General features: G+C 28.0%; 2 protein-coding genes across 9 annotated transcripts in view; both read left to right on the top strand.

Moving 5' to 3' along the window:
* Positions 1-980, top strand: part of LOC103569036 (box A-binding factor) — a 44,985-nt gene extending 44,005 nt beyond the window's left edge. For both annotated transcript variants that reach the window (XM_014445294.2, XM_014445297.2), the window contains exon 8: positions 483-980. In XM_014445294.2, the coding sequence (XP_014300780.1) occupies positions 483-868 (386 nt within the window). In that variant the 3' untranslated portion in view covers positions 869-980. The remainder of the gene's footprint in view (positions 1-482) is intronic.
* A 4,928-nt stretch (positions 981-5,908) lies between these two features.
* LOC103569035 (uncharacterized) lies at positions 5,909-25,832 on the top strand. Of its 7 annotated transcripts, none has more exons than XM_053739260.1 (8): positions 5,909-5,974; positions 15,284-15,765; positions 16,038-16,623; positions 16,691-17,230; positions 20,643-20,765; positions 23,445-23,583; positions 24,739-24,898; positions 25,323-25,832. In XM_053739260.1, the coding sequence occupies exons 2-8, from the start codon at positions 15,290-15,292 to the stop codon at positions 25,417-25,419; spliced, it is 2,121 nt and encodes a 706-aa protein (XP_053595235.1). In that variant the 5' UTR covers positions 5,909-5,974; positions 15,284-15,289; the 3' UTR covers positions 25,420-25,832. The 7 variants fall into 7 exon arrangements, with proteins under 7 accessions (XP_053595235.1, XP_014294972.1, XP_014294968.1 ...); XM_014439486.2 differs by lacking the exon at positions 5,909-5,974 and adding an exon at positions 8,811-8,981; XM_014439482.2 differs by lacking the exon at positions 5,909-5,974 and adding an exon at positions 12,017-12,085.
* Positions 25,833-26,113: the final 281 nt, after the last annotated feature.

The raw sequence follows: 26,113 nt of genomic DNA, 5'->3' as shown, positions 1-26,113 counted from the left end.
TTTATATCAGTGTATAAAAAAAAAATATTTTTGACGTATGCTCATAGAAAAATAGATTTTGTTTTTTCAATTTCTGATTTCTGATTGTAAAGCCTGGGGTAACTCAACCAATAAATGGATGACCCTCAATAATAAGAAGAAAAATATTTTTATAAATTTCACTACACTGTAAAAAGAATGGTGTTAAAATATGGACTCAATTTAACACCACTCGTCGTTAAAATAAAATAACACCGGTACCGACGGTGTAATTTAGCAGTGTTGAAATATTGGTGTTAAATCGGTGTAAAAAATGTGTGTGTGTTATTTTAACACCTACATCGCCTGGACTTACCCTGTTTTTTTTACAGTATAGTTTTATTTGAAATAATCCATGCATAGCAAGACCTAAAATCTGTAATGTCATATCATAATTAAATGCTAAAGATTTTTTTTACTTATTCAATTAACAGCTTAATAAATAATGATAAATTTTTTTTTAGATTACCCTGACTTAAGAATGAGCCATTCGAATATAAACCAATCATACGCAAGTTCGCTGTACGGCGGAAATGGTCAATCGAGCAGAATTATTTCATACCAACCAACAGCACAGACTGTTTATTACGACATGCTCGCGTCCCAACAGCATCAGCATCAGCAACAGCAGCATCAGTTACTTGAGTGTCATTCGCCTAAAGTTGAATGCTCCTCCCCATCAAACAAAGGATCTCCGGCGTTATTATCAGCGAGTCATTCTCCAGATCATCATCTAAATTCCCCTCACATCGTAACTTTAGGTAACTCCTCGCCAACAACAACTAGCAGTAAGCTTATGCTTGATAATAATCATCTAGAAAGACCAACCGTCGTATCAATATCATCGTAAAATATTATTTTTCAATTATATTATTTAAATATAAAATTAAAAATTTTTTTTTTTATTCTAATGAAATAATTTCGTCAATTATTTTTGTAAATAAAATTTATTGAGTTTTTTATTTCTTTTTTTAATCAACATGTTTTAAATAAATCAATTAAGGAGTTGATTGACACTAAAATTGGAAAAAAAAATAAACAAAAATTAAATAAAATTTTTTTAGACATTAGTTGATTTTTAATTTTACAAATTACTTTTTTTTTACCAAAGATAACGTCACCAAACTCCTTACGATACCAAATTGACTAAAAAATTAATTATTATAATTGGAGTACTAATAAAATCTTATTTTTGTATATATACAATATTTATAGGTATATAATATGTAATTAGAAATGATAAATTTAGTTATTAAATTTTTTTTTAATTATGACAATAATAATATTTAGTTTATATAAATAATTAATGAATAAGTAGCAATTATTTTTTTTTGGTCGTGACAATCACAGATGTTTTTTAATTAATAATATAATTAGTATAGTATAAAATGTATCGAGGTACAACAATAGTTTTTATAATTGTTATATATTAAAATATTTAAATATATTGAATTATTAAAGAAATTTAAATGAAAAAAAAATATTTTAAAATTTATTTTTTTGTAATTATTATTAATGAAAAATTTATATATATATGTAATATATATTGATTTTTTATACTAAAAAAAAACTAATTTCTTGGTGCGAAAAATTATTCCTGTCCCTAAGAAAATTTTCACTTGACCTAAGAAGTTTTGTATTATATAACGGTGACCTTGGCTACTTCGTGTCCAGTAGCCACGAACCACAGTTACAAAATTTCCCGATTAAATAATTAATTATTAATTATAAATATGAATTTTAATTATTATATTGCTGGTTCTGAACGCGGGAAATAGATCTCAGGGATGGGTCGACTCGTCTTGACCGGACACGCGGCTGAAATTTAACTTATTCTAAAGACACTGGTGATGAAAGTAATTTTAGGCTTAATTTAATTATTATATACAAATTTTATTTAACCACATTCCCAATATATACAAAATTTCCCTTTGCTTATTAATTTAATTCCTTTAGAAATAAATAAGTGTTCAGCGACAATGCTATAAATTTATTTAACGCACCAAGCTTAATGAACACGGGAAAAATAAAATCTAATAATTATTTACGCTAGATCGCGTTGAAGAGAGATAAATATTAATAAATTTATTATAAATCTTATCTAGATTTTATTGAGTAGGACGTACTGCAGGAATCGGGCGTCGCTGCATGGCGAATCCTAGTGTGACTTCCTTTCCAGTTCCTGAGCTGTTGATGGACTTGGTGCTTGACACTGTGGCAAATCACTTCACGAAAAAACTTAACGAATTTTGGTTTTCATAAACCACTTGTATCAAAATTAATCACTAGGACGAATTTAATAATTTTATGGAATCAATAGACTGACTTCAGCGTGACTATCTAGCCGAACACTTGAACTTGAGTGTCCCTTGAATTGAATTCTTCGCCTGCACTTGAATCGTCTCTTTTATCTAGTCGTCTTAGGCCCCAACCTCCGATGACCCCTACCTAATTATGCGCACATGACCGATTTACGGTCACCTGCTGCGTGGAATCATCCCTTGTGGTCTAACGCCTAGCTCAGCCAAACTCGGCAATCAGGCTGCAATGAGAAGGATAGAGAAAGACCAAATCAAGACTGAGACAGCGAGAGAGCCGCACTCTCACGTCGTAAACCAACGCTGCCCGGTTATAATTATGAATTAAAATCAAAAATTTTCTTGGGGCAACAGCTTTTTTTTTTTGGAAAAATTCTCTTTTTTTCTGTGTATAGATGAACGGCAGAGAAATTGTCTAGATAATTGTCAGACAATTGACCTGCGCAAAATTGACCAAAGGTTATTTTTTTAATTTAATGGCCATTTTTGCACCAAATGGATTTTTCCTAGAAAATTAATTCGTTTAAAATCAACCGAAAGTTTTCTTAGTCATTTTGCATTTGGATAGAAGTGAAGAGAAATTTTTTAAAAATTTTTATGAAAAAAAAAAAAAAAATCGATCGTTATGTTGAGTGATGCGATTTGCAGTTTATGTACAATTGCAATTGCTCATGCATTTAACATTGCTCAGAAAATTATTTTATAAGAAATTGTCCGAAAAAGTGACCAAGTCATTTTTGACGTCAATTGCCGAACGATTGACAATAAATTTCTTGTCATCTGATTGTAACTGATGACTTGACATAAAAATGATGGTCATTTTGCATCACTAATATATATGTACATATATATATTGTAAAAAAAATCAATGATCTTGATTCAGATGGCCCGAATATCAGATCCTGGTTGAGTATCGTTCGATTTAATATTTTTTTGTCTAAATTTATTAATGAATATGTAAATAAAACATTTCTTTATCCGTACTTCAATTTTAATAATCAAATCTCGTTGTTAATAAAGCTAAATCAGTTTAAAAAATTATATTGATATTAATAAATCAGTTTGATTATTTATAAAAATTGATAATAAATTAAACTATTGATAGCCTTTATTATATTTTTTTCAAAGTTTATTGAAAATATTTATGATTTTAATAAACGTGTTTATAGTTAATAAATTGATGTAATAAAAAAAAGTATTGTCATCATAGAGATGATAATTTTTTATTTATTTTGACATTCATTTATTTCAAATAAAAACATTACAGTTGACTACACGTCATAAGCCTGGTCTAGAGGATGTAGAGGAAATTTTTTTTGTAATTTCAGTTTTTCCACTACCGTGCGTTTAGTTTTATTCTCGACTACTCGTTATAAGCCTGCTTTTTTTTATATCATTTTAAACGTCATATTTACGTTTTGTTACATATAAGACTATCCCGATTGTCCTGGTGCTTACAGCGCTAAAATAAATGCTTATCTTTTTACACTAATAATAATTTAAATGAAAAAAATTGTAATGATAACAGTATTGATTAGAGTAATAATTAAAATAATAATTTTATTGATCAACTTAATGCTCAATAAAACTTTTAAATTGTAACAGAAGCTTTTGATGTAATTAATGATTACAATTATGAATAATAAATTATATTTTACTTAATAATGATTAAATTATTATACGCGAAACATAGATAGTAAATTTTCATCATTAATTTGTCTACTTTTTCCTATTGTTAGTTGACAATTAAGACAATTTTAACAGAGGCTTATAACGGGTTTCTAGTACGAAACTCTTTAGAGTGATTAAGTAGGGAAGCTGTTTGGACTCAGTAACTCCTGATTGAGGAGAAGAGGCTAAAAAAGAAAATTTAATTGACATAATTTTTAATTAAAGTAGAAATATGAAAAATGAAAATTTTAACGTCACAGTAGTATAAACATTGAAGAAAAAAATTCTATTGTTTTATTTATATGTATATATATTTGTTATCAGTTGTAAGTACACGACGTTGTCATGACAACAACACATGATAAGAGATTTTAAAAAACTTTTAAAAAAGATAGAAAACTTGTCTACAGGATCCAAGATCTAACAATTCCGAGAACGATTTTAGTGGGCGAGAATAATTCAATATATATATAGACATGTTTACATGAATATAAAAAAAATAAAAATAATAAAGGCGGTTGAGTTACCGAGACTTTTTTTTTATGACGTCGTTAACGAGATCTTTATTAACGTTAAATAATTATTGACTATATAAAAACAGTTTTGTGTAATTACATATTTAAGCTACAATAAACTAGTGTGGAGAGATTTATTGGAGTGTGAATTAAAAAGATCATAAAGAAGACACGTGTATACATTTGTGTCTTATGCAGCGTCTATATTACGATAAACAACTCATATTGTTCTAAATAAATACTTTTTTTTTTCAACTTTTCATCGGAACATGAAAATTTAAAAATAATGCGAGTAATTGGCTTTAAGTTTCAATAAATGTCGACTACTTGCGCGGTATCTTAAAAATCTTGTCTGACTATATTTTTTCGATAACGACCGGGGCACAATGGTCTGACTAATCAAGTAATTTCTTATTGATTTCGATCATCGAATATTAATTATTTCATGTCTTTTCCAATAAGTTTTTTATTCTCGATAAATAATTTTTTGTTAGCGTCAATTATTGGGGGTGGGTCATTTTACCCCAAGTATTTCATCGCGTTCAAAAGACAGAAAATTTATCAATTTTTTCGAAAATTAATTGAAAAATTTTTTTTTTCTTAGTCAAATTTTTGGGGTGGGCCGTTTTGCCCCAGTCTTTTCCAAATAAATGTAACCCTCAAATAAAGATATCAGTATTTTAAAGGGTTCACAATAACTGAGAATTCAGGCAATTTTTCAAATAAATTCTTCAATCGTGAACAAAAAAATTTGAACTCAAAACTCAAAAAGAGAAATTTATAAAAAAAAATTGGAGCCAATAATAAAAAGAGTCTTAAAAAATAAAATTGAAAATTTGCCCGCGAAAATTGAATAAGCGGAAATAATTTGAATTTGGCGGTCTGTTTAAAAAATTATATTTGAAATTAATAAATAAATTTTTTTAAAATCGGATTTAAATTTATACGTTGACAATTAGTTCAAAAGTTTAATTGGATACAAAAATACTGAAGTCATTATTTAATAATTTGCTTGTATTTATTTATCAAAAAATATGTTAAAAAAATATCAAAATTGTAAAAAACTTGAAAATTACATTTTAGTATATTAAAAAAAAAAAAAAAGCAAATAAATAATATAGGAATCGCTACCTAGACGGCAGCATCGTCGTTTTATTAACACCTTGGATCACACCTGTGTCAAGTGGGCATTGCCGTCTATACTACAAACATACAGAAAACGCTGGCAGAGACTTTTTAGTCGTCTACAAACTAAGTTACAGGAATTTATAACGACCTAAAATTGTGTGTTCACATAAAAAAATTTTTTTTTAATCATCATAATTATCAAAAATACTTATCAAAAATCACCTCCGCTATCTTAGTGTAATTACAAATTTTAAATCATTTTTTTTTTTTTTTTTTTTTTTTTTTTTTTTTTATAAATAAAAATTAATTATAATCAAAGCCAAGGTGAGTGAAATAATTTATAATTAAATTTAATATTAATATAAATTATAAATTCAATATTTACACTAACATTTATAAATATTTTCTCACATAAAATTTTAACTCAGAATATATTTAAACTCACGTGTTCAATTTATCAATTAATATAAATTATGTAATTAACAATAAATAATCAGTATGAAATATTTTATTTTTTATTATAAGAACCAAAAAAAAAAAATATTTTTTTTCAATACCACGTGACTCCAAGTAATTAAGTTTCTTTAATAGATTTTTTAATGATCCTTCCATTAGCCGAAATTGAAAACGTAATTTTTTATTTAATATATAAAAAAAAATCTTATATATTAAGGTCATATATTTTTCTTCAATGTCTTCTTAAATTGATATTTATCATATAAATATAAATATTAATTATAAAAATTATTATTATTATTTTCAGTTATTAAAATTTTTCAGTGGTACCACGTATCAAAAGTTCATCTTAAACATAATATATATTTATATATTTACATATATATTTAACATTGAACGACACACTGTTGGTTGAACCTGCGTATTAAATTTAAATTCAACATTCTCGTACAATAATATAATGCGCGATCATTTTATTTCGAAGGGGGCCAGACGTTCCATATACTCTATAGATATATATAATATTTAATATTAAGTATATATAAAGTGGGATTTCGTTGGTTATTAAACGTAATATAAAATTTCTTAATATTTCTACACTACAAGTTGCTCTCTCAGCCAAGCTGTTTAAGAAAACACTTTACTTTGTCACACACATTTTTTTTTTGACTGACTCCCGCGACTAAATATTAATCCGTTCACCTGATGGTACACTTATAAGTAAACTTTATTACACACTATTTTTTTCTATTATAATATACAAAAGTAAACGATCACTTTTGCCCACAAACTCGGTTACAAACTAAAAATATATTTTTGAAACATTTCAAAATTTCAAAACTGCGACCATATGTGATTGATTTTTGAAAATATGTGGAGTAGAGTTATATAATTTAATGTTATAAATTAGTATACGCAACGGTAATAACTTTTTATGAAATTTATTAAAGACGTTTGGAAATGAACGTTCAGGTATACGTCTGATTTGAAACTATCCGTCGACCAGAAAGACGTGCGATAGCCCTCATCACCCAGATAATATTTTATTAATCATTAAACACATATTACCGTTGCTGTATATATAAGATAATGAAGAATAATATCAGGCAATAGCGATAATAATGTTTGTTATTCATTAATTATTATTGATTTTATTTAAATATTCTACAATAGATTTACACATATATATGTATATATATATATATGTGGATATATAATATTTATGTGTGTGAATGTTATTATTTTTTTGTTAGATTCAATATATTAATTTATATTATTAGTTATTAATCTTCGGATATTTATGATGATTGCCGTCGGACGGTGTGCGAATGTCAGGGTAATCGTAGCGTATTAATATATGTATATGTATATTGTTCCAAAAAAAATATTAGGATCTAAAATGGGTAGATTTGTATATTTATATATTTTCTCTTTTGCCTATAGGCGATCAATAATTTTTTTATGATAAATAAATTTTGAAATTTTTTTATTTTATCGGAGTAATTGTAGAGGTAAATTGCTTTTAGACTAATTAAGTATTTTGTAAATTACTTATGAATTTTTTTTTATTAATTTGTCGAATTAATGAGATTTGGGGAATTTTTTATCATAAAAAGATATGATAGCTAAAAAGTTATTAATTGTGAAAAAAAAAATTATGTTTTAAAGAGAAAGGGATAGACAAGTTGGCGGCATGCGCAGCAGTTCGAAAATTTTGAAATTATTTTGATTCTACTTTCATTGATAAATTAACACATACCTGGGTCAAAAATATAATTTGATTTGAATTTGAATTTGAAAAGCAAGTTAAGTTTGTCCTTTTTTTTTACAAATGAAAAACACATTTCAAGATATGAAAACACATTAGGTTTTGACTTGATTTTGACTGTCGTTTTACTTAGCACCGATTTACGTCACTAAATTTAAGTCAACGTGACGTTAATTTGATTAAGTTGACTTAAATTTTTAAGTTAAAAAAGTCAAGTTAAAATTAACAAAAGTTACTGTAGCCAAAATCACGTTAATTAAATCAAAAGCAAATCGAATAAATCAAAAAAGTCAAAATCAAATAATTTTTTTGACCCGGGTATAGTTCAAAATTATCTTTTCGCAAAATCAAGTCTTGTGTATTGCTCTAGATATCTCTATATATCATATATTAAATAACTATTTCTATAATATCAAAAATAACATTTGAAATAGATCAATTTTGGTTACCAAAAATTGTCAAAAAAATTAAAAAAACTTCCTAAATATTTTTAAACTAAAAAAGACTAAAATCAATTTAATCAATTTTTATATTAATATTTAATAAAATATGTAACACTTTTATATAATAATTATTTGATTTTTACTTAAAACATAAAATACTCACATATGGTCGTGATGTATATATTAATAAATACATATCGAATGTTTGTGCATTAATATAATAAATCATTAATAAATTTCATTACACAGACTAGTTACTGTGAAATATGAAATACATATATATATATATATATATATATATATATATATATATATATATATATATATATATATAATACACTTAAAGACTATTAATATTTATTTATACATGCGTACATATATCTATGTATTTTCGGTTTCTCAAAAAAGAAAAAAAATTACATACATTAAATACGTATGATTTAAGTAATTACTAATAGTCAAAGATCACTATATTTCAAATACATTTTAGTTTTTAATGGTTAAATTTCTAGTTACTTAATAAAACATCGCGTATTATTAAAATATTATTTGTCCGTAAAGCTATTATCATCGAAAGATAAGTAATGTGTCGTGTACTCACAGTGACGTTTAGTCATCGAGTAATTAAACGGCTTTGGACACTCGAGTAAATGTATTAATGCCCGTAGGTATTTGAATTACCGTTTACAATTTTTTTCCAATATTCAGTTTTTAAGTGTTTTTAATGAGTTCTTTTAATAATTTAAACTTTTTATTTCCAACGTACAAAAAAATAAATACCATTTATACCCTAAGTCCAAGTCGTCACTATTTATTCATCTGTATTTTTATTTATCTTTCTCATTCTATATATATTTTAAAAAGGAATATATTAAATCAAATTTTTTATTACCGCATTTCTTATAAATTATTGAATATTCTTGTTGATACTTTTTACTTTTGAGCTTCAAGTATCAAAATTTGGTTTTCAAAATTTTTCACTTCAATATATATTACTCGGTCAACAAAATTTTTAATTGAATTTGTGAAAATTTTAAATAAAATATATTTACTAAAGAAATATATCAATTGAATATATATTAAGGCTGTAAATAAATTTAAAGATTTTGATAAAAGGGAAAAAATAATTTAGAATTAAAGTCTATATTTTGGTATTTTGATCTAAATCTAACTAATTTAGACTAAAACATATCTTTCATATATAATAGATATTTTCGAATGTAAAATATTTTTCTTATGCAAAAAAAAAAAAAAAAAAAACATATTTTGCTACGTAACTCACAGCAAAAAAAAATCAAAATCGTAAAAACTCCAAATTTCGATTTGTAAAAAAATTCTAGGCTTCACAATAAATAAATATGACCACAATATTGGATCGTATAAGAGACTTTTTCATGTCAGTGTGTCTATAAATTTATTATTTCAAAAAATTAGATCTACGATTTAATGAGATCTCATTATTAATCCAAATTTGATTTTTTCAAATTTTCAAATTGTTTATTTTTTCTTTTCATTTTAAAATAAAATAGAAAACAAACCTAATAAATTCTACTAACAAAAAATTAAATACACCGTCAATTTACAAAATAATAAGGCGACGAAATTTTGCCAAAATTTTTACAGAGTACCGGCAATAGTAACATTTTACTGCTCCCTTATATTTATTTAATATTAAAGAAAATTCTACTCTAAATATTCTGAAAATTCAACATTCGAAAGTATTTCTAATATATATAAATTTAAAAAAAAGTTATATTTTATAGACATTAAATGTACTAAGAATAAAGTTATAAAATAAAATTTTCTTGGCTTTATTTACTCAAATAAGACACTTCTCGTAATATTATTAATCATATTATACACGGACAAAATACATATGCCTATACATACATACATATATATATTATAAATCGTCATACGTTCAAATCCCTAGTATTGTAAATTTTAGTGCAATTACGTTGTAAAATATACGTCTCATAAAATCTTTTTAAAACTACATAAACCCACATAAAACACTCAACACACATTCAAAGACTCATCACCTCTTTGTCTCTTAAATTAATTTCAATTAAATAAAAAAAAAAATTTCTTATTAACTTTATCAAAAAAAAAAGTTACATTTTTTTTTTCAATAAAAAAAATTTTCCTGTCAATTAAATTATTTTATTATTTTACGTATTGAAACTGATTGTTATCTATAATCGCGATTACTGAGAAATTCCGTAGAATAAGTTCTTGGACTTTAGTCTTACAAATACGATCATCGATCAATACATTATATATATTTATATATATAAAAAATAAATTTATTTAAAAGAATAATTATTTTACAAAGAATCGATATTTGTTTGCTGATATCTTGATCCACTTGAAGATCTTAAAAATGAGAAAGACAATTTTAACTTTTTGTCTCTTATTTTCTTCTATATATATGTATATATATATATATATATATATATATATATATATATATATATATATATATATACATATATATATGTTTATATTAACTTAAGACGTTTTGTTGACAAGTATCTTCATGATAACGTGACACTTTTTTTTTTAACCATTTACTAGATCGTAGATAAACCCGATGATGTAACCGTTGGCTTTTAATTATTACAATAATTAATAATTAATTTTGAATTTAATTTTCTGTTTATTTTCAAATAAATTTTTTTATTAAATTATTATTGAAATTCACTTAATAACAATAAAGCAAATTTTTAAACCTGTCAAAATAATTTTCACTCACTTATTTAAATATTTAAATTTATCAATTATCGGCGCGGTTATTTCGCAGATTTTTTTTTTAGAATGATATTTTTTTGTTATTTGAAGTGAAATATTATACGTAATTTAAAAATTTATACGGTATTTTTGTGTATAATGAGTAGGGTTGTAAGCACATATGGCCGCTGTGACTCGACTGAAATAATCATTTTAGCAGATACTTTGCTAATGTAATGATGCAGTTTTATCTCATATATTATCATGGGAAACGAGATAAATTGCGATAGTGTGCCGCTTATTTTGACAACGCTCAGGCTCACTCCCGACCTATCATCGGCGCCTATCAGCCCTCATATCTTAGAAAAAATATTTAAATAACAAAACTCACTCAGGTACCACGAGATTTACCGCCAATTTACTTACTTAATTAATTACTCTCTTCGATCGATTGCAATTAATTTTTATCTTCTCAAAATTTTTTTTTATTTTACCGTAAATTTGTTAAATAATTTTTTTTGGCGCGCGATTACTCCAATAAAAAAAAATTTTCCTCAGTTTAGCTGACCCATTTTATACCGGCTACTCCATACTTTTTTATAATTCATAGAAAAGACAAATTTTGTTAGTAAAAATTGATTTATTTTTGTCACAAATTTTTATAAGCCCATTTTACCCCGTGTATTAATTAAATTTTAATCTGAGTTTTATTGAAATTTACATGGAGTATAAGAATGCACACCATGGAATAAAAACTCATGATTTAAAAATTAAAATATTTATTTTAGAAATTAAAATTAAAATTTTTGAAATTCCTTCGAAGATTTTCCCTACTGTCAGTGGTTTTAATTTTTAAGCTATGATTTATTTAAGTAGTCATACTTTTATGAGAATAAATGAGTCGTTATTATTATTTAACTACTGTAGTTAGGTTAGTCAGTGTTATGAATCAGAGATGGTTTAGTGTTGAATAGAGAGTGAAAAATGTCGAGAAATATATTTTTTTGTTTACTGTCACTGCGGGTGTGCCAAATATTGGTGAGTCATTGCACCCGAGGGTGTGCAATAACGAAGTTATTTGGGTGATGTTTATTTTTGCTCTTACCCGCGGGCATACGTGTAGACAAAATGGCGGCTCGTGATGCCTGATGGCTGGAAATCGGCGAGAGAGAATATAAAATATAAAAAGTACATTTATATATAGATGTACCGGGTTTTTTTAAAACTACAACACTGTTATCTCTTTAACGCCGTTTGGCTTGCAACTTTATCATTAAATAAATAACGTACCCCTCTGCAGCGCTTAACTCTGTGTCAATCACCAGAGACTTTAATATATTTATATATTTTTTTATTTTTTTTCTCACTTTACATCCCTCGTAATTTATAGTTTGCTTTTTATTTCTATTTTTATCTTTAAAATTTTTTAATATTTTTTCCACCAATTAATTCATTAATTTATATTTTATTCCATTACATAAATTATGGTTTAAAAAATATTACGGTTCTCTATTCTGATTTTTTTAAATCAAATTTTTTAGACTAAAAATATAGAGTTAATTTTTTTTATTTGATTAATTTATTGTCGATGTCAATAAAAAAAAAAATAAAAATATGAAATTGATCCGCTGAATTTTTTCAGTCGATACAAAATCTCAGCCATAAATTTAACTGCTCGATAAACTAATCCTCTAGATAATTCGTATAAAAAAATAAATATTAAATTGCAAGCTCAAATATTTGATATTTTGGGTACAGGTCTTTATATATTTTTTATGCGAATTATTAAAATTTTTTTAAAGTTATTTTTACTTTATACAGGTAAATTTAAACATCTTTAAATATTTTAGAAGTTACTATAAAAAATTTTTAAACGAAATTCACTTGATGCTTAGTGGTTGAGGTGTGCAATAAAACTTTTAACTAAGAGTTACTATAACGGATAACTGAATAAAATTCAAAGAGTGGATGATTTTTTATTTACTTACTCCCCTTCGAGTGAATTTCATTTCGAAGGGAAGATTTGAAAAATATTAATTAAAAAAAAAAAATGCTAATATATACTGAGATTAGGTCTTTTATATTTTGACATTTATATTACGTATGGAAATAATTGCGAGCTCTCTTTTTATATATTTACGCGAAATAATTTCAAAAAATTATAAGCAGATTATAATGGAAATTCGTGCTAATGAAGTTAAAGAAGTAGATTTTTCTACGAAACATTATTTTGTATTTTACCGAAGTATAAAATATTCCCATAAAAACTATGCCACTAAACTTACTCCGAAAGGGAGTTTTTTTTTTTTTTTTAAATTAATAAACTCCGAATCGGATAAATGCGGGTTTAAATAAAATCGCGTCATTTCGAAATTATTCCGTTCAAAAAAAAATCCCAATTCATTTCGTATGCGAAGTGATTTTTTTTTAAAACTTCGAAACTTGGAGTTACAGAGTGAATTTGGATTGAAATAAAATCCGGACTCACTCCTGATTTCTTACAGTATACGTCTGTCTATTTTCAAAATTCATCAAGATCCAATATATTTCATTTCGAATCCGTCATTCTATTAAAAAAATGGACGAGATTATGCAAAAATAAAGTCATAGTACAAAAATACAAATAAAAAGAACCATTTAAAATTTAGCTGTTACTAGATTTTGAAACTGGACAATCACACACCAAAAAAATTTTGCGGTGAAGACGGATTAAATCTGGAGTGAATATTAAAGAGCGGATGACTGTTCCTTTATTTGATCCCTCAAAATGAAATTTACTCCAAAGGCGAGTTTATTTTAATAATAAAACTTTGAATCGGAGTCAATGTGGATTGAAGTTGACTCCAGATCACTCTGAATTAACTTCTTTAAAAAGACAGGCTCCCTGTTTACTCCGTACTTGAAGAAATTTTTTCTAAAATTTCGAACTTCCAATTTTTACAGCGTAAAGTTGTACAGCTTGACCATTTTTACTAAATGTTTATTACAAAACCAACTAAATTACTATTCCTAAAAAAATTAATTAAAATTTTTCCAACCGCGGGAAATATAAATTACATATTTTTCCATAAAAACAATTCCTTTTCCCATATCTCTATAAAACCACCAGACATCAGAACTACCGACTTTTATGTTCACCAGGCAGATAATCAGCAAAAAAGTCTACTGACCAATAGAAATAACGGTGGGGGACGCTGTCCAATCAGCACTGTCACGAGTTTAGCTCCCGTGCAACCATTCGTTCTATTCTCTCCCTCGTTTAAAATCTCAACCTTTCTCCGTCCAGCTCTCAGATATCAGACTCTCCTGTCATCAGTAATCTCTACTAGCCATCAATAATCATCATCATCAGTGATCACCACTCCAACACAGACGCAAACTCACTCCAATACAATAATAGTCCGTGCAAACTAAACAGAGAAGGAATCACCGTTTAACTTTTAAGATGAGTTCAGTTGACACGCGACCACCACGACCACTTCCACCTCCACGGCCAGCACCTCCACCCCCACCTTCGTATCTCTTCATTATCTCCTCTCACCTTTTTTTAAACTTCGTCACCTACTCCAAGCTCTTCAGGTTCTCCGTCAGTCATCATCAGATTGCCGACGAAAACTTTTCGGTCTATCGGCATACAATTTACCCTCACTCGCTTACGTTTTTTATAACAAATCAGTACATAAATTTTAAATAAATAATCGTGTGTTTTGTTAAACAATAACCAACTCGATGCGTCACGCAACTATTGAGGTAAATAATTAATTTTTTTTAATTACCGTGTAGTGAAAAAATTTAAATCTCCCGGGAATTAAAATTTTTTTTCAGTTTTTATATTTATTTCTTTTATTATCCGTATTTTTATGAAGACAAAGAGATTTAATAATAAAATAAAAAAGTCAATTAGTGAATATTGAGCGGCGGAAGTTAAAGTTTGACATTGTCGAGCGGAAGTGACGCGTTCTTTAGCAAATAAACCGACGATGGTCTTGAACAATTTTTTTCTTATGACGGACAAGGTGTGTCGTCATATATATACACATTTATACATTTTATGTGGACATATATATCAATATAAGTGTGCGCTGTGTGCTTTGTGTAAACTTGAGTCGCGTGTCTTTTTTTTAAATTTTTTCTAATCCACTTTCTAGCAAAAGCTGAAAAATTTTTACGGACGAAATAAAAATTTTGATTTTAAAAAAAATGAAATGTAATTTTGAATGTTGAAATGTGTTATAGGATACGATGAAGGAGAATTCGCTGAAGCAGGAAACAAAAAATGATTGGGAGGCCCGTCACCCTGAAGAAACTTCCCCGCAGATTCCGCGGACGGCTGAAGAACAGGCCGGAGCTGGAAGTCCTGTCAATGGGCCGACGATCGTTACGACGACACGCCGGCACGTCAGGACGATTACTACCACTGGACATATTACTGAAACTATTGCCGAAGACTCCGAGCCCTCGCCAGTCTCTAGTCCTGGGGAAAATAAAACTAATCATAAGATAATTCATCAGCAGCAACAAACTGCAGATCATCAACATAATGAACAAACTTCTCATTATCAAGAACAATCTTATATACATTTGCCGGCTGATAACAACAGTACGGACAGTAATCAGCATCAGCAGGTTGTTTATTCTAATAATGGGGATGAGTTACAAGTTGAGACACAAAATTCCGATGGTCATCCTATTACTTTGTCACTCAAAGAACCACCAAAGTAAGTTTTTTTTATTGAGAATTGTAGTTTATTACATACTCTAGCTTATGCAATATGAAATGGGTCTAATAAAATATTTAATTACATGAGTAATTGCGTTGAAAATTTGACGGATGAATTTTTGTAAATTGGAGTAAATTTTTTAAATAATTTGAATTGAATTTTGGATGAGTTTTTTTTAATTTTTACTTACGGAAAAAAGAACAGGGGAAAAATGACAGTTTCCAGCTTCGCTTCTGAAATTAATCCAATTAATCATTAATTATTTTCAGATATATAACCGCTGAAAGATCAGAAGTAGAACGCGTATACGTATATTCAGATACAACAGACGGCCGAAAAGTCCCAATGCTTGTCCAAGTCCAGCGAATGCAAGAAGACCTCCGTCGTCAGCAGCAGCATCATCACCACCATCACCATCACCATCCCCAGTCACACCGTTTCAGTCCCCACGAAAACGGCCAAGTGAACAGCAGGTACGAATCACCCAGTTCTGAAGACTTCGAACCCAGTGTCTCGATGTCTCAATCTGGATCAACGGTCTTAGGGTCACCTGCGTCTTATTCAACGCCCGTTGAAGTCGCCCGGACGACGCAGCATCAATTAGTCCCAACAGGTTATTCCGAGGCAGCGATTAAGTACGACGTTGCTGCAGCAGTTGCTGCCGCAGCGTCCGAAAGCATAAAAACGAGTAGTACTTACACGACTTTAGAGACTGTTCCATTGCCACCATCACAGGCCGTACAATATGCTCAGTATGTTCCTGATAGTTTTCAACACGGCAACAGTTACGGTTACGCCAAACCGGAAATAACTTACCTGAACTATTCGGGAGGACATTCCAATAGAAATTCCGAGGTAACTATCAAGTAAAAGATAAAACTTATCAACAAATTGGCCCGTTTATTTACTCTATTGATCTTAGGTTGAAGCACCTTCTGGAGTTTACATAAAAAGTGATCCCACATTGTCTTCCTCGTCACTGATCGGCAGTGGAAGAACGACACAGTTGTATCATGAACAACCGGGTTCACCGGGATCACAAGTTACGATTTATGGATCAGCTGGCACGCCGACATTCCAGTATGTCAAGCAAACTGGAGAAACATTTTGGCAACCAGCTGGTTCAGCATCACCACCGACTCTCGAGTACGTACAGGGTTACCCAGGTGTTGCGACTATTTCGGCAACCGATTCCGCAGGTCTTATGTACAACGGCGGTGGTTATGTTACGACGAGCAATGGATCTTCACCATGGGCAAGTTTGCAAGATGAAGCTTTCGATGGCTCCGTTATGACTGAAACAAAAGAATGCGTTAATTGCGCAGCTAATATGACGACACTGTGGAGAAGAGATGGAACTGGACATTTTCTATGTAATACGTGTAAAATTTATAACAAACCTAATGGGGCGAATAGAGCTACGATGAGATATAATTCTAAGATGAAACAAACTATTGCTGCGGTGAGTTTATTTTATTTTATGTTCTACGTTTTTCATGGCTCTATAGTGCAAAAAAATTTTTAAGAGTAAACGCGATTTTTTAAAATGAATCAGTGAAAAATACTGCAAACCAGTGAATATTCTCTGCGAATCAGCCCCAAGTATGATTGAATCAGTGATATACTTGGGACTGATTCGCGGTGAATATACACTGACTTACAGTACTTTTCACTGATTCATTTTAGACCAGATAAATTCGAAGTAAATTTGGAACTAAGTGGAGCAGATGATTTTTTACTTATTAAATTTTTTCATCAAAGTGAAATTCACTCTGAAGAGGAGTTCATTTTGACATCCTGTGAAAAACGAATCATATATGATCATATATAAAAATTGGCCACATGTGTGCTATATATGATTCATATATTGAACAAATATGAAAATTAGCCTTTTATGTATGGCATGTAGATCATATATGCTGCATATATATTTCATATGTGAAACATATACATCATATATGATTCAAATATGGAGCATATATGATCTGTGTATGTTTCAGAAAACAAAGCTTTCAAAGGTTTCATATATCAAGCATATGTGATTCAAAAATAGAGCATATATGATTTACATACATTTCATAAATGGTCAATTTTCATACGTTTCATATACAGAGCATTTGGAATCTATATATACTTCATAAATGGCTAATGTTCATGTATTTTACACGTATGCTCTATATATAGACATATATGATTCCTTTTTCACGGGATTAAAATTACCGATCTCTGTACACAGAGATTTTTTCCAAAATTATAAAACTCCCGATTTTTTACAGTTTTCAAAAAGTCACAAAAAACAGAGCAAAATCTCAAAATTTCTTTATAAAAATTACCGATTTATGTAAAAACATACACACTATATAATTATAAAATAATAAATAGCATTGACGTAAATAAATTACGAAGGAACTATAAAGTCACTACAAAATCGTTTTTGGCCCAAGTGTTATTGCGATTTAAATACTGTCGTCACTTTTTAAATACTTGCTCAACGTTTAAAAAGTGATTACGGTGTACCATGTATTTAAATGGCAATAAAAAATTAAGTGTTTGAAACTAAAACACTTCGATTTACAGTGAGCGCGTCACAGAAATATAATTTTAAAACCATTAAAAATAGTTTTCTTTTTTTTTCGTAAAAAAATGTCATTCTTCACTAATGACAGCTTATTGCCGTTAGATCATAAGAATTTAGTAAACTAAGTACAGTCTATGTAAAAATGAAGTAATAGAAAATATCCTGGATATGACAAAGTCTTAGACAAATAACCGTAAAGGTCAAAATAAACACTTAAACCATAAAGTGATTCATATATATACAGCCTATAAGCATAATTCTCTACACTGTAAAAAACCGGGGTAAATTTAAGAAGTGTAGGTGTTAAAATTTTCGCTGTTACATTTCAACACCGAAAACGGTGTTAAAATAACACCGCCGAAGGTGTAAATGTTCTTTACTGGTGTTAAAAAAATTTCATGGTGTTAAAATATTTTTCGGTGTTGAAAATATTTTACTTTGTGAATATTTTTACTCCAAATAACTACAAAAAAAAAAAATTTCATTACATTTTATCAAAATATTAGGTGTACAAAAAAGTTCTACCCGTTTTTCAAAGATGGAGTTATCTAACAGCTATTTATAGGTTAGCTATGAATACGTATATGTACATGCACAGCTGTTTGTACTCTTTAAATTCATCAAACTTTTAATATATTAATCTTCGATATATATATTTTTTTATTAAGTTAAAAATGGAAGTAAGTAATGAGCATATCCGCCATTGTCTTTTATATGAATTTCATCAAGGAAAAAGTGCTGCTGAAGCTCAAAGAATAATCTGTGCAACTTATGGTGACAGTGTTATTGATGACAGTACTTGTCGAAGATGGTTTCGGAAATTCACAAACGGAGATTTTAATTTAAATGATAAACCACGCTCTGGAAGACCTTCAACAATCAGTGACGAGAAATTGGAAGAATTACTGAATCAAGATTCTGCACAAACACAACAAGAACTTGCGAAAAAGTTAAACGTTACTCAACAAGCTATTTCTGAAAGATTACATGCTTTAGGTAAGATTCAAAAAGAAGGAAAATGGGTACCTCATGAATTAACTCCAGAACAACGAGAGAGACGAGTTGACACCTACCTGTCGTTGCTTTCACGACTTAAAAAAAAAAGTTTTTTGTGGAAACTTGTAACAGGGGACGAAAAGTGGGTTTACTATGAGAATCCTAAACGTCGAAAACATTGGGTAGACCCAGGACAACCAACGACATCAACACCAAAACGTAATGTTTTTGGGAAAAAAATATTGCTTTGTATTTGGTGGGATGAGTGGGGCGTGCTATATTATGAGTTACTCAAACCAGGAGAAACCGTTACTGGAGAACGCTACAGTTGTCAATTAAAAAAATTAGCAGATGAAATCAACAGTAAAAGACGATTTGCGGGACAAAAACCTCGACCAAAGATACTGCAGCATGATAACGCCAGGCCTCATAGAAGTTCAATCGTCCACCACACTATAAATGATTTACAGTGGGAAGTTTTACCGCACCCGGCGTATTCACCAGACCTTGCACCGTGTGATTTTCACCTATTCCGTTCATTGCAAAATTACTTGGCTGACAAACACTTACAAAATGAAAACGAAATGCAAAAAACAATAGATGATTTCATTTCGACAAAAGATCAAGCCTTTTATCGCCGTGGGATCCATCAGTTGCCTGAGCGTTGGCAAAGGGTAGTAGATGCTGATGGTGGTTATTTTGATTAAAATTTGTATTTTATTTAAAATTTTTAAATATATTTTTTTTTGACAAAAAACGGGTAGAACTTTTTTGTACACCTAATAATTCAAAAATTTGTCATCCATTAATTTGTTATCTAATTAAATGCCCCGGTTTCCGGATATTGTTCAGCTAAAAAAAAAAGTGTCCAGTTATAAAATCTATTTAGCTGATACCAAAAAAATTGTCCATCGTTAAACGAGGCCACAGGTATTTGTGCTGATAAGAGTCCGCGTTATGGACGCTTAGGGTTTAGCCTCTCTCGACTTGTACTATAATACTCGACTACACGACTTCGATATTAAGTAATGTTTGTGCTCTCGAGAACGCTTGTTATCTCAAACCAGAGCAAATAACAAAGGTCGGGACGCGGCGGGTGTTGTTTGCTCTAGTTTACTTACCTGACGGGACCGCCCATTATTTTATTTTATTTATTTTTTTTTAGTCCTCAAACTCTTCAAACAATTAAACAATTATAATTGTTGGCGAGGGACTGGAAGTGTTAGGGGGTTGAATCACGGAAATATCTTAGCAAATAATAAAATATTTATTTTTATAATTATTACTATTATTATTTCAGAGTGGACGAAGAGCCGGGATACAATGCGCAAATTGTAATACAAGTAATACAACATTATGGCGGAGAAATAATAATGGAGAACCTGTTTGTAATGCATGTGGGCTCTATTATAAACTTCACAATGTAAGTATACATATAAATATTTTTTTTTTTTATTTTATTGTTGAATTTGTAGTGAAGTTTTATGAAAAATATAAATCCGTTTGTTTTTTAAATAATTTTTATATGTTATAAAAACTTATGCAAACAAAGTTCGTTGAACTTTATGACATTTATTTATGGTTTTATTCCATCTACGTTTTCTTTGTTTTAGTCTTTCTGTTTTTCTTTTTTTTTTTTTTTTTTATTTAAGGCTCTTGTATTCTTAGCGCGGGTTTAAGTGTCATTTCCTCTATATATACTTTAAATATTATTATTATTATTATTATTATTATTATTATTATTATTATTATTATTACACTGTAAAAAGAGCGGTGTTAAAAATGAACTCAATTTAACACCATGTGGTGTTAAAATAAAATAACATTGATGTAGGCGGTGTAATTTGGCGGTGTTAAATCAGTGTAAAAAAAAATTCCACGGATAAAAATTAAAAAAAATGTATTACATATAAAAAAATATAAAAATTAAATGAATATTATCTGGAGGAAATTTCAATTTTGCTATATACTTATTTAAATAATCATTTATGTCATACGTAATTTATTTAAAAATTACACAATTTTACGGTCACCATTTCAATCACTATTAAATTTAATTAATTAATAAAACCACTAACGAACTGTAGTGATCGAGTAAATAAAAATATTCACAAAATAAAATGTTTTAACACCAGGAAAGAATAATTACACTGGCATCAGTGTTATTTTAACACCGCTTTCGCTGTTAAAATTTAATACCCACACTGCCTGGACTTACCCCGGTTTTTTTTTACGGTGTATTGTTATATTTTTTTAATATTGAAAAAAGGTTGCAGGGAAACAAACAAAAAAAATTTATGATCATTATTTTTTACACCTTTAAAAACTATGATATTTTAGACATTTTCTTGTTTTAACTGAGGACTGAGATTCAGTTCCGTTTATTTATTTTCCATCTTAATGTAATTTCCGGTTGACAGGTTACTAAAATATACAAGGACGGAAATGATGAAAAAAGTGAGTCATTTGTAACTATCGTAAAATCAAACGGTTTTTGAGGCTTTGATGACAATTGTGTCATGTGTAATCAAATCATATATATACTATATTTATAGATATGTGCGAATTCTTGCGATAAGTTTTTATTAGTAAAAAGACGCCACGTTAATGTCTTTTGATTGAGAGCGATAAAATATTCCATTTTTTGATAGCTCTATTTATAAAAATAATTAATTAACTGATTGATATTTTTTGCATTTATACTATGGAACATTTTATGCAAATTATTTAATGCACTTATACTATGGAAATATAAAAACAACTCGATTCACGAAAATATGATTAATTATAGACCGTTCATTTATCTAGATAATTTTAATTTAAGTAATCGTATATACAATCGATTAAATATTTCATTCAATTGATAAATTTATTTACTATTTTTATCTAGCACGTGGTAATTGTTTTATAATAAGTAACAATAATATTATTGTTTTTATCATCATAAATAATTTGTTAAAAAATTTATCTTAATTTATAGAAGTAACTAAGAATTTTTTCAAACAGTAGAAAACCCGACAGAATTTATCATATTTCAATTTTTATTTTGTTTGATACATGGAAAACAATAAACTTTAAAAATTAGTGTTAGAAATTATAACCCGGAATCCGGGTGTCAATATGGGGAATTTGAACATTCCAAATAATAAATTTATAAATAAAATAATTTATAAAATACACAATGACATAATTAATTTTTGAAATGTATTCAAAGATACGTTTATCTCACTGTTAAAATGGAAATTTTATTTGATACTTTTTCATTAATTAAAATGAAGTATTAAATTTTTAAAAATCGAGCAGTGGCTACAAATGCTACTTCTACCCTATGCCGGAGTAATTAAATTTAAAATTTAATCTTTGCAGTTTATTTTTACTTATAGACTTTTAATAATATATTTAAATTTGAATCTATGTATATATAATAGAAAGTGAAATTTATTATTGTCAACATCACCTCATACTAATTCACTGTTCAAAATTTGCGGAGTAAATTTGGATTAAACTCGGAGTGAGTCTGGAGTAAATACGGAACGGATGACTGGTCATTTATTTGATTCCTTCGGAGTAAACTTCACTCCGAAGAAGAGTTAATTTTTATATTAAGACGCCGAATTTTTTACAGAGTAATAATAATAATAATAATAATAATAATAATAATAATAATAATAATAATAATAATAATAATAATAATAATAATAGTGTTAATAATAACTATATAAAAAAAATTTACTAAGAACTTTGTTACATTGAGTTCATACTCATCAAAGAATATATATATATATATATTGATAAAGATCTCAATAAGTAATCGTTGCTTATCACCCGCATATATTTTTCTACCGATAACAATTCCACATATTGTTGGACTATTTTTTTTCTGCAATGGGCAAAATTCACCGTCATATCTTATGATCGTTAAAAATATTTATAAATTAATTCAAAATGTAAACATGGAAAAATGGTAGACGATAAAACTGATAAATTATTTATATTTATATTTTATAAAGTTTTACAATCACAATAATAATAATAATAAATATTATTATTATTTATTAATTTAAAATTACAAAAAAAGTACATAAATATTTAAAATTAACAGGTAAACAGGCCCATGAGCATGAAAAAAGACGGAATACAAACACGTAAAAGAAAACCAAAAAATCACTCAGGAATGTCTGGCGTTTTGGCAGGACCAAGTGCTGGACTAAATAAATCCGAGATGAAACAAAATTTACTCGGTGAGTCTTTGGTGAGCAATATCTATATATATACACATATATATATATACATATATAACTTTTATTATCGTCTATACAATCCGTTCTGATTGATCTACTTGGATAAGATAATATTTGTTTTATATATTTATTTTTTTAAATTTAATTAACTATATAAACTTGTCGATTTCAAATTCCTCGGATGGTGAAAAAATATTTAGTTAATAAATAAATATATATATATATATATATATATATATATATATATATATATATATATATATATACGAGCTATTTATCGAACAATTAGGGGTAGAGATAGAGAAAGGGGGAGGAGGAATTTTTAAATTAGTTTAAAAATGAGTTACATTTTAATGATTATTGCTATCAATATTTTCAATTTATTGCGTGAATTATGTATATTTATATATATTTCAATGATGGCGGATAATTTGACGACATAAGGGAAGGCTGGGCATACTATGTGCGAGTGATTGGATCAAATGATAGCGATTGGTTAGAGTAAAATGAATAAACGCGATAATTTTATAACGAGTATTTTTCCTTGTATTATTGCTGGGAAATATATATATATATATATATATATATATATATATATATATATATATATATATAAATTGCACGCTTGCGCGGCGGAATATCTGGTGCCAGAGTATGATATGTGTAGACAGAGAATAGAAGGGGCTAGTGGACAATAGTGTGGGGATAAACAATGCAATAAAAGATATATGTGTATATATATATATAGTAAGGGACGGGAAAGTCCCATCTGTTATATTCGGATTAAAATAATACAATAAATTATTGGCAAATATTAGGAGTTAGAAATACCGAAGTATTTTAAAAACGATACTATCTCAGAAAGTTGATTTTCGATTAACAAATTTATGAATTTTAAAATTTATATTTATCGGGGAGTGTACTTTAGAAAGTCAAAAATTTCAAAAGACATTTGCACGAAAAATAATTCAAATTTTTATTCTTTTTTTAATTTTTCGATAATAGTAGAGTCAAGTAGGAAAGTGAGCGCACACTTGCCTAACATGGCTAATACCCATTTATTTTTAAATACGTATACTTGTTTAAATATGGTTTAGCTTGATACGTTTGTAAATAAAAATTATTAGAATGATCGATGTAATATAATTATTGCAGTGGATTCGAAGCTGCACTTGAACATGCTCACGAATAGGGGTGGGAGTGTTGAGAGGGTTGAAGACGATTACATGAATTCCATAACAACGCAATTGGGTCACGCGCACTCCCCCATCACATTACCCACTGCTGCGGTATTGAATCGCCAAACTAATCTTACGTAAGTTTTAGGTTTTTCGAATTTTTCCGCCATCTTATTCAATCATTTTTTTTTTAATCACTACCAAAAAAATTTTTATACTCTCTGATAGCAAAAGTTTCTTATTAGAAAGTTGATGTCAATGAGTTGCTATCAATTTGACGTCAATTTCCTTAGAAAATTGACTTCAATTAACTGCTGCAAATTTGTCGTCATTGACACAAAAAATTTTCGTCAAATTGGTGTCAATTTTTTTGCCCACCAACTTATTGCATTTAATTGACATCAAATTGCGGCAGTGAATTGACATCAAATTTCTGTCAATTTGGCTATCACGGCTATTATATTAAAAAAAAATTTTTAATGACGTCCAAAAAATATAGCCTTAATTTTAATACTTAATTTTTTTTAAGTTTATAATTATCAATAATTAATTTATTTACAGTGTGCCCCCATTAGAACCAATCACAATTAACAAATCCAGCGGGGATCTGACGGTGATAACATCAACATCACTGGCTACTAATATCGACAGATCATGATAACTTAGTTTTCTACACAAGTCGATAACATACTCATTGTCTCTCATACATTATATATATATATTTTAATAAAATAGCTGCTTTATCGACTACTCCGTACCACTTACTAACGACGGCAACATCAGTCACTCAACCTTACCTTCAAATAATAAAAAACAACTTTTTCAAACATATGCATCCATATATAGACACATAAATATATATAAATATGTATATATAAGTACGTAAGTGTTACGCGACTGCTTTTATCCATTTTAATTTTTTTTAATCAATGAGATTCTACATATTGTATATAAATTTTATACATCCAAAGATTTATAATTAATTTATATATATATATAATTAATTCATATATATATATGAATTATTTAAAGCAAAGAAAAAAAATTTCGATTTTTTTTTGTCAATCGAATTATAATTATAGTAATCAACTTAATAATTGTTCTAATAATTAGTTTTAAAATAAAAATCTTAGATAAATCAGTCAATTAAATTTATACATATAAATATAAATATAAAGTAAATAATTTGTACTATTTAATGACTAATAAAATTGTTTTGAAAAATATTTGAAATCATTAATTGCTTATTTTCTTTTTTTTTTATTTACAGTATAAGTAAAAATAAAAGTAAGAATAGGATGGGAAAGAGATGGAGGGTAAAAAGCGTTGAGTGATGAAGGGTAGGAAGGTAA

The sequence above is a fragment of the Microplitis demolitor genome, chromosome 5 (genome assembly GCF_026212275.2).
Source record: "Microplitis demolitor isolate Queensland-Clemson2020A chromosome 5, iyMicDemo2.1a, whole genome shotgun sequence".
Classification (NCBI taxonomy): domain Eukaryota; kingdom Metazoa; phylum Arthropoda; class Insecta; order Hymenoptera; family Braconidae; genus Microplitis; species Microplitis demolitor.
This window is presented reverse-complemented; position numbering and strand designations above follow the sequence as displayed.

Coding starts and splice junctions, on each gene's coding strand:
- LOC103569035 (XM_014439482.2), top strand. CDS start 12,032: ATGTCGAGAAATATATTTTTTTGTTTACTGTCACTGCGGGTGTGCCAA. Junction 17,231..20,642: donor TGAAACAAACTATTGCTGCG/GTGAGTTTATTT, acceptor TTATTATTTCAG/AGTGGACGAAGAGCCGGGAT. Junction 23,584..24,738: donor GATGAAACAAAATTTACTCG/GTGAGTCTTTGG, acceptor TAATTATTGCAG/TGGATTCGAAGCTGCACTTG.